This window comes from Carcharhinus amblyrhynchos, chromosome 5 (assembly GCF_965287045.1).
Source record: "Carcharhinus amblyrhynchos chromosome 5, sCarAmb.v2.hapA, whole genome shotgun sequence".
NCBI lineage: Eukaryota > Metazoa > Chordata > Chondrichthyes > Carcharhiniformes > Carcharhinidae > Carcharhinus > Carcharhinus amblyrhynchos.
The window spans coordinates 97,916,362-97,926,851 of record NC_137328.1 but is presented as its reverse complement, the minus strand read 5'-3'; the positions used below and the strand labels follow the sequence as shown (position 1 = coordinate 97,926,851).

The window sequence follows — 10,490 nt, the reverse complement described above, 5'->3', positions numbered from 1 at the left end:
GCCCGTCCAAAATGTAACGGGGGTGGAGAGGGGAAGTAATCATTAATCCCGTTACAGTAATTCCCATTCACTAAAAGGACGCTGGCTTCACACACACAAACTGACAATGTGTGGGAAACAGGAGTGATTAAAAAAAAAGACATTGCAAACGAGACAATGTTACTGTGTAATATAACTTAGCTCATGGTGGAATGGGGGTGGGGGTAAATACTTTATTTGTTGAAGCATGATTATAAGTCATGATGCTCATCTGGAGGGCTGTTGCAGACACGATGGGCCAAATGGCCTCCTTCTGGCTCGTAACAATACTGTGATTCTGTGTAAGCAACGTGTCGGTTGCTTCCCCAGTGAAGATCAGCAAGTTAGAGGAGCATCAGACGACTTGAGGATGTATCAAAGGTGCAATGTCACAATGCAAGGTTAGTTCCCGGATATGGCAGATGTTAATGAGCTGCAGGACAGTGTACATCATGCAGGGCAATGATATTAGCTCTCCCTCTAGTACCGAGTGGCTGGTTCTAATTGCTTGTAGATGGAAAAGGTGTCCTTAGAATGGCAGGTCTTTTACCCCAGAGGCATTATGGAATATTCCAAACAATTCGAAAAAAAAGCAGGACATTAAATAAATAGCGAGAGGTTGCAGGAGAATTCAGTTGAAGTTCGTGTTAACTAGCTGTTTTTGACAGTTCTGCTTTTGCTACATTCAGTAAACAGCCTAAGGGTTTAAACATTTTAACCAGGGGCGAAAGGATTGTAATAACAGATACCTTGACTTGCCATAATTTGAATTTTCTTCATTAGGTCACGTAAATATGACTGTACTGGCTTTTTGACTTGGTATAAATTTGCATCTCATCACATGAAATTGTACAAAATGAAATCTATTTGCCTCATCTTTTTAACTGTACCTGATCACTGCATCGGCTATTTCACTTTTTATGTTGTAGAATTGAATGACTGACTTGACAGATGTGTGCATGCTGAACAAAGGTGCAAAATAATTCTAACGGCTTGAATTGCATCTAGTGGCACCATTGTTGATGCGGGTTTGAAATATTCCAGTAGTTGGCGGTGATGAAATAAATTCTTTTTATGTTGGTCCTAATAATATGAACACTGATTTAAATGCCACGTTTTTTAAAATAAATAATCAGTTTAAGCTCTGGGGTGAAACTGAAATTGAAACGGAATCTGAAAGCTTCAGTGTTGGCAAATGCAGTGGTTACTACACACATGGCACTACCATGAGATGGGTGTTTGATTAATTGCTTATTAGCGGCATTGTTTGTCAGAACATCAGGACTAACTCACCCGATAATGTCTTGGGATTTTCTACATTCACCTGAAACACTGGATGAATTTTTAGTCTATTTAAAGGACAGCAGTTCCTTAGCATCTTACTGGAGTGTCAGCCTAGCTCTGTTCAATTGCTGCAGTAAGGCTTGAACACTCCTCTTCTGGCTCAGAGATGAGTTTCATACAACCAACAAAGCCAAGCAAAGCTGACACTCAAGTGAGAGTTATTAACACTACGCATTTTGAGGTGAGGTTTAATATTTCGAGAGTGGGCAGATCAAGCGGATAAGTCATGCTAAATTGCCCTTTAGTGTCCAAACATGTGTCAGTTAGGTGGATTAGCCATGGTAAATGTGCAAGGTTACAGGGATTGGACGGGGTTGAGCCTCAGTAAGATGCTCTTTCAGAGAATCAGTGCAGACCCAATGGGCCAAATAGCCTGCTCCTGCACCGTAGGAGTTATATTGTTCTCTGGTTCTATTGTATACTGGGGTAGTCATTTCGTATGACAGTATGGTATTCAGTTTTCTTTATTTACATTAGAATAGTATTCAGTGGTCTTTAAAAGTTAAAGTTTATTTATTAGTCACAAGTAAGGCTTACATTAACACTGCAATGAAGTTACTGTGAAATTACCCTAGTTGCCACACTCTGGCACCTGTTCTGGCCAGTGCACCTAACTAGCACATCTTTCAGACTGTGGGAGGAAACTGGAGCACCTGGAGGAAACCCACACAGACATGGGGAGAACATGCAAACTCCACACAGACAGTGACCCAAGCCAGGAATTGAACCCAGGCCCCTGAGGCTGTGAGGCAGCAGTGCTAAACCATTATGCCGCCCAATGTACTTATGTACATCAGTATTGTATTCAGAGGTCTTTATGTATAAGTATAGTATTCAGTAGTGTTTTCATACATTAGTATAATAGTCAGTGGTCTTTACGTATGTCAGTATGGTATTCGGTGGTCTTTATGTATATCAGTATGGTATTCAGTTGGCTTTACGTACATCCATATAGTATTCATTTTAATTTTACTACAGTTTTCTCACTAGCTTAATCATCACATTTGTATCAGTACATTACAGGATAAGATACCGCTTTAATACATTATAATGTGCAGTACTCTTTTGCAAACACTGTCAATTCATCACCTCTAATTACTCCCACCAGCACCAAGAGTGACAGACATCATCAATATTGCACACTGTTGTTAATCTCAACAGACATAACCAGTGTGTGGAAGGGCAACACTATAATTGTTTCGCAGTGTGTACAGTTCAAATAGACATAATGCACAAATTACACATTCACTGCCACTTTATATTGGAATCCTAGTGACAACAGTGAGCAGCACTATATAATTATAGCTTTCGCAATGTCCCATTAGATTGCGAATGCAGACTACACCTGCCTTTCATCCTCATTGCAAGGAACCACCAGATGGCGTACTCAAAAAGCGACTAGAAAAACTGGCCGGACAGGTTTTCCCTGCATTATGTACAAACATTGCCAAATGCAATCCCAAAGACACTAATAAAACCCTGGAATGTAATAAAAACGAATCTGGGCTTATTCATTCACCCTAACCCAATGTTCCTGACTCTTATGAATAACAATCCCACTGAATATTAAAACTAGGCCTTTGGTTTTCACAGAAAAGCTAAAAGAATTGTAGAATGCAATCTTCCACCACACAGGTTATCCAGAATCGCAAATAATGGAATTGGAATTTGATTTATTCCTTTACTGTAAAGTTCTCTGCCTTTGGGCTGAAAAGAGAGGATGGTATTTGGCAGTTGTTTGTGATTTCTCGCAGCAAACATTACTAAAAGTTCTCTTTGCAGAAATTTTATTTCAACTTGTGGGACTTTGCATTAAACAAAAGTGAATTGATTGGATTTCTTCATTTATTTTTCTCCGCAGTGTTTGATGAGAATGTCAGTCAGCATGCATGAAAATCGGAAATCGAGGGCCAGCAATGCCTCAATGAATATTTACCTCTTCCACAAAACTACGTATGCCGACAGTGTCCTCACACACCTGAACCTCCTACGGCAGCAGAGACTTTTCACAGATGTCCTCCTCCACGCGGGAGAAAAGACCTTTCCTTGCCACCGAGCTGTGCTTGCCGCCTGTAGCCGATACTTCGAAGCTATGTTTAGCGGGGGATTACGCGAGAGCAAAGATAATGAAGTGAATTTCCATAATTCCATCCATCCCGAAGTTCTGGAGCTCCTCTTAGACTATGCTTACTCGTCTCGTGTTCTCATTAATGAAGAAAATGCCGAATCCCTCCTGGAGGCTGGGGATATGCTGCAGTTCCAGGACATCCGGGATGCTTGTGCAGAATTCCTGGAGAAAAATCTACACCCAACCAACTGCCTTGGAATGCTGCTCTTGTCTGATGCCCATCATTGCACTAAGCTTTACGAGCTGTCCTGGAGAATGTGCCTCAGCAATTTCCCAACTATCAGCAAGAGTGAAGACTTCATGCAGCTGCCAAAAGATACACTGGTGCAGCTTCTCTCCAGTGAAGAGCTGGAGACAGAGGATGAGAAGCTTGTGTACGAGACCACCATAAAGTGGGTGAAGTATGATGTGAGTAGGCGCCACTGCTGTTTGCCGGAGCTGTTGCAAACGGTTCGGTTGGCTCTACTGCCTGCTGTGTACTTAATGGAGAACGTAGCCACGGAAGAGCTTATCACCAGGCAGATGAAGAGTAAAGAGTTAATCGAAGAAGCGATACACTGCAAATTAAAAATATTACAAAACGACGGCGTGGTGACAAGCCTCTGTGCCAGACCTCGTAAAACCGGCCACGCCTTGCTCTTGCTCGGAGGACAGACGTTCATGTGCGACAAAGTTTACCTCATAGACCACAAGGCAAAGGAGATCATTCCGAAAGCAGACATTCCCAGCCCACGCAAAGAGTTTAGTGCATGTGCAATTGGCTGCAAAGTGTATGTGACTGGAGGGCGAGGCTCAGAGAATGGGGTCTCCAAAGACGTTTGGGTGTACGATACCCTCCACGAAGAATGGTCAAAGTCTGCCCCAATGCTCGTGGCGAGGTTTGGCCATGGATCGGCTGAGTTGAAGCATTCATTGTACGTGGTCGGTGGGCACACTGCAGCCACAGGGCGGCAACCAGCGTCACCCTCTGTTTCTCTCAAACAGGTGGAGCAGTATGACCCAGTGACCAACAAGTGGACAATGGTGGCCCCGCTTCGGGAAGGCGTCAGCAATGCAGCTGTGGTCAGTGCCAAGCTAAGGTTGTTTGCTTTTGGTGGTACGAGTGTGAGCCATGACAAACTGCCTAAAGTACAGTGTTACGACCCATGTGAGAATAGATGGACTGTGCCTGCCACCTGCCCTCAGCCTTGGAGGTACACAGCTGCAGCTGTGCTGGGCAACCAAATCTTTATCATGGGCGGGGACACTGAATTCTCAGCATGTTCTGCATATAGGTTTAACAGTGAGACCTATCAATGGACCAAGGTTGGGGATGTGACTGCGAAACGAATGAGCTGCCATGCTGTTGCCTCTGGAAATAAACTCTATGTAGTTGGAGGTTACTTTGGCACTCAGAGGTGTAAAACACTAGACTGCTACGATCCCACATTGGACACATGGAATAGCATCACGACTGTACCTTACTCATTAATTCCCACAGCATTTGTTAGCACGTGGAAGCACCTTCCTGCATAGAAGGAATGATCCTTCAGTGTTTCATAGGTAAGGAGCTCTTAAATTCCTTAACAAGAGTTGATTTTGTGAAATTGGCCATCGCCCTTGAACATGGTTGCAAAACAAGTTAAAATGAAATGTGCTCCAGTGGGACTTTTACATGTTGAAGCTGTGGTGCCTAGGGAAGAAAGAACCTGCACTCCTCCAAGAAAGTCATGTGCGATTATGGAAGGTGTCTGGGTCTATCTTTAAATATGGAGATCAGACTCTGGTCACTTCATCAGGACCCACCTACTATTTTAGCCAGAGACCTGTATGGGAAAGCCTTTGCAGCTCTCCTGCCCACTGATGTGGCAATGCCAGTGTTGGACTGGGGTAAGCTTAGTAAGAAGCCTCACAACACCAGGTTAAAGTCCAACAGTTTTATTTGGAATCATGAGCTTTCGAACTCACCTGATGAAGGAGCAGCACTCTGAAAGCTCGTGATTCCAAATAAACCTGTTGGATTTTAACTGGTATTGTGAGACTTCTTGCTGTTACTCCTGTCCACTGAACTGGAGGTAAGTGTAGTTGGGGCTAAGAGTGGCAGGCCCGTACTTTTGTATTTCCTGCCAAGAGGAGCAAGAGTGTTCAGGCCCACGTCAGCTAAAGGAAAGGCAAAGTCACCCCTGCCTGGGAACTTTCTGCTCTCACACCCCCCCCGATGGTGAAACCATTTCCCCATGGCTTACCTGAATGCCCTAGAACCTTCTTTCAGTCCTGAGCAGTGGCCTCCTGCTGTCTTAACATTCCACTCCCATTCAGTGGCCCAGTTGCTAGTTTCAATCGCCTAGGCCTCATGCTGCTCAGATTGGGATGGTTTGCCAATTGGCCCACTCAACTCTCTATCCAAATTAAAATCAGGGCTGTGGTGCCTTTGAAGATGGAACTGTCATTTGTTGGTACTGATTTGTGCAGAAATTGATTATTCAGTGTCTATTGCGCTTCAATTCAAGTGTTTCCAGTTTGCAAATGCTATGACAGGAGCAGCGCTGGTTGAAAATAATGTAAACTGATGTATTTATACCAGAGATATTATCATTGAAGGATCAACTAATCCTAAGAAAACAAGTTAGATTACCTACATACAGTATAAACAAATGCTTTACTTTAGTCTGAGAACCTGCCATTCTTCAGTGATTTATTTAGTCTCAGCATAATGGCCTGTCATAAAGCTGGCTAGCAGCCAGTAAGTTATGAAGAGAAACAAAGATGAAGCAATAAAAAGCATAAAATTTCCTGCATTAACTTTGCAGGATCCTTTTTATTGGTACGTGTAACCAGTGTCCTAGAAGGTTAATGTAATATTAATTCCCCATTCCTGATTTTATGACCCTATCGTTTCTAAAGGAGCCATGTTGACAGGTTTTTAATGACAGACTGAGGCAGAGGGGATCAGTAACAGACTCATTTTGAAGTCAAATTAACCCGTCTATTGTCCTTGGTGCGAGAAGGGAGCACAAGGGGATGGGAGAAGAAAATTGCTAATGGAGATTTACACAACAGCGGCCGAAAGCTGATGGAAATCACAGTTGGCTTTCTGCTTTCACTTGCCTGACCCCCACAGCACCAGAGGTCTCCATTCACCCTTCTTAAAACATTAGGGATCCCATTGGTTACGGTCCAGGGTTGGAACAACAAGCATTTTGTAACAAAATTGTATGTGTAATGTAATACTGAGTTCTAATGCAGCAAAGCTATTTTATCTCGAAGTTCAAGCCAGAATGTTCCCTGTAATCACCGCAATGCTCTTTTGATACTTGTGTGTGATCTGGTCTTTTCTAAACATGTTATTTTTTTCCCTTTATATTTGATAGCTTAGTGAAAAATACAGTTTTACTTTTGAAGTTATTATTATAGTTCTTTTTTTAACAGAACTTATTAATCGATGAATTTTATACCACATGATAGGCGAGATGTGATTGTTAGGAGGCCTTAAAGGCTCGTGCAGTCTTTAGTTAGAATCATTTCTTTTATTATTGCCTCACCTTTGTTGTTTAAATACTTTAATTTTGGTTTTTAGTAGGTGATTGTAAGAGTCTTCCACGCATATCGTTTAGTCTTGCTTTAGATATATAGGTCCATTTGCTGTACAACCTCCTCTTTTAGTGAAAATCTCAGTGCTTTAGATTTTTGCAAGAAGCATTTTCATTTAAAATATTGTTTATTTGGGAACATTACCATAAGTGATTTAATATTGCATCTTACTCAAATCATATATATATACAACCTACTAAAATAATGAAGACCTACCTTAATTTAGATGTTTAAGAATATTCAGCCAGCGCATCGTTGTCCTCACTGTCAAGTGAATAGATGGGGGGATTGGGGAAATCCCTTGTTAATTGAGATTCTTTGCATCCAATCTTTCGATCCAGCAGCCAACGCTTGCCACTGATAACAAATCATATTTATAGCCAGTGTGAAAGACTGCACCAAGGGTATTTTTGCAGAGAATCATTGCAGCCATATGGGTGCCTTATTTCCATTGACCAACAGAACCTAAGCTTGATGCAGTTGGAGATGTTTGCTACAACAAAGATGAACTTTCTACGGTGAACATATTCCTCACCCTATCTGGCCTAAGAAGAATTCTTTTAGATATTGCAGAATTATGCCTCCAGGATACATGAATAAACTACTAGTAATGTGTAATAAATGATTTAACCCCACTTTTTAAGCCTAGACCATTAACTCAATGTGACCTCACCAGGTTTGTCGATGTGATTTGCCCAGAACTTGAATTTGCTAATTGTCAGTTTTTTTCAATGTTTTAATGCATAATGTTCAGGAATGATATTGGATACATGAAGACTGTGTTTTGATGGCAAGTTTGCACTTGTGACAAAAAATGGAATACACTTCCATTAATCCTGGACCATGATCTGACCATCAGCATGTCAACCTGTTCACATTGAATACAAAAGACTACAATATAAATTGAGAAGAAATATGGGAAGAATAAAAGATTTAGGGCAGGATTTTCCAGCCATGCTACCCCCAAAACCAGAAATTCCTGCCCGAGGTCAATGCATGGCCCGAGTGTAGCAGATTTGCAGCAACTACTCTGTCAGTATTGCACTTGGCTCTGAAATTGTGACTTTGTTGGAATAGATTGAACTATTGAAGTCAAATGTGAACAATAATACGGTCCTGTTCCTCTTTTTGAACAGATGCCAGGACTCCTGATGTGAAGATTTTTGTCTACTGTGAAGAAACATAATTTACATGAAGAGAGAAAAAAATACCCTTTTTTACCTGCTGGAGCTAAAATGACTTAGCTTCAGCAACCAGCACCTAATAGGGACATGAAGAAAACATCCATAGACACATATTGCATATCTTATGATTATGAAACAGTTTCTGGACAAGGACTGGCAGTGGTGATAAATGGTGAATTAACAGTGACTATGTATTCGGCTCCTCCAAAAATGTAAGATTTGTCACCATACTGTTCTCAGTTTTCATTGGCTCCTAACATTTGTGTATGAAATTTTAAATGGCCATTAGCTCGCAGCATGACATTTGAAATAGAGGCACCAGCTGCGAGGACGTGGGCAGATTGTGAAGGATGTGGGTGTCGGACTAAACACAGATACAGCTGCGCCTCCCGAACTCTTCACTAATGGGCCGGGGGTGGGGGGGGAATCTGGACATTGTCATCGGCAACGCCTGGGGCAGCAATTACCCTGCTTTGGGAACCCATGCTGTCAGGCAGGCAAAACCCTTCAGGAGAGGGAAGTCAGCTGCAAAAATACAACTGAATCATTAAAGGTCAACTTTATTAAAAGAGAGAGGAGAGAGGAAAAAAAATGACCTGAGGGTCAGAGACACTGCTTTTATAAGAATTTGTTATTTATGTTTGCGCTTTTTTTTTTGTATGATTGTAAGATATTTATTGTTCAATGAGGTTACTTGCACATTGAAATGACAAGTATTCGTAAGTGTGTATTTTTGTGTTCAAGGGAGTAACTAGAGTTATTTGCACACCCGTTTAGCAGAAGTAGGGGGTTGGGGAGGACTGCTTGAATACCATTTCCATTCTCTGTCACATTAGACTGGAAAGTACAAAGCTGCAGCCAAGGGGAGGGGGAAATTTCCAATCGGAAATGAGATGGGTACTGAAGTCAGTTCTTAAATTACACGGACACTGGGCGATGGCAAGTGAGGTCACTTTCTCAGGCCTGTAAGCTCACAGGGTTGCATGCTGTGGGTTTTAACATATGCCCATTTATCACTACACTTCCCAGCACTTCCAACACTCTGGTGTAAACACTATTCAGTGCATACTAATTAATCTTTGAGCATGTGCTTATATACCTGTGTGCAGCCTTTGAGTCACGTCAGCCCAGCCCAGTTTATTTCTTCACATGGTCCCTTTATTATTGTCTCGAATCGCAGTTGCTATGAGTGAAAATGATCACGGCTGCAGACAGGTTTTTGTGAGCAATCCGAGGGTCAACCTTTCCTGATACGGACAGGACTGGTGCGAGAGAGAAACACGATTTAGATTGGAATATCAAAATTTTGCAAAATGCAATTAAGGATTTCTGACTGGTCTAGTTTACTTTTGAAGGATTAACACGCTATGCCAGATTCCTTCGTGCGCTACTGTTAGGCAGATGTTAATCCATTTAAAATAAACAGGTCAATGCCTGCCCAACAATGGAGTGCTGCAAAATGCAACATGAGCACATTAAGTCTTTGCACGTGAAGTTCAGCAATCTGAACTTCACCCCTTTTTTTAAAGCACCTTTTTGCAACAATTTAAATGTCAAAAAATAAGGTCAGTACCTGAAAATCAGATCAAAGCATTCGGTGACATCGTTGTTCATTTATGTATGTGATGATTATTATAACGTCATTCGAGTAACTTTCTTGAAGAACATTATTGTGATGGAATAATTATAGAAATGGTCAGCACACACAATCACTGAAATTCTAAAACTTAATCCATGCATTACTGTGTAACCTGGCTCTAAAGTGGAGCTTCAGTGGTTTACAACCTTGTCTGTACATCGGATATTAATCAAATGATCCAGAGTCCCAACCAGTTAGTAGATGAGCTGCCCATTTTACATTTGAGCCGAAACAAACCAAGAAGAATATAGATTGGATTTCTGCTCCGTACGGAGTTAGTTTATCTTCAGGCTGGAGGGGTGTGCAGAAGTTGGGGGTGGGGGTGGGGGAGGGGGGGGGTGAAAGGCATGTAACGCCAAAGGTACTAAAATAAGTTTTAAAATAACTTTCAACTACCTTGGGCTAGGGAGTGGGCAATCACTCATGATTCCTGTTAGTGATCATTAGGCGGTTATCCCTGTTGGAAAGTTTTATTGTGATGTCCAGCGTTGGGTCAGTAATGAATGGTGCATGCATTGCATGGTTGAAGTTCACACATGAAGTGTAGCAATTTTTGCCAGGGTCTAGGTGTGGCCAGTGAACATGTATCAACATGAATCATGGCCTT

The 10,490-nt window shown here is 41.8% G+C and overlaps 1 protein-coding gene across 1 annotated transcript; it reads left to right on the top strand.

The window, feature by feature from the left end:
• Positions 1-266: 266 nt before the first annotated feature.
• On the top strand, positions 267-10,192 carry enc1 (ectodermal-neural cortex 1). The gene is made up of 3 exons (XM_080189273.1): positions 267-419; positions 3,224-5,032; positions 8,197-10,192. The coding sequence occupies exons 1-2, from the start codon at positions 405-407 to the stop codon at positions 5,003-5,005; spliced, it is 1,797 nt and encodes a 598-aa protein (XP_080045399.1). The 5' UTR covers positions 267-404; the 3' UTR covers positions 5,006-5,032; positions 8,197-10,192.
• The last annotated feature ends 298 nt before the right edge of the window (positions 10,193-10,490 follow it).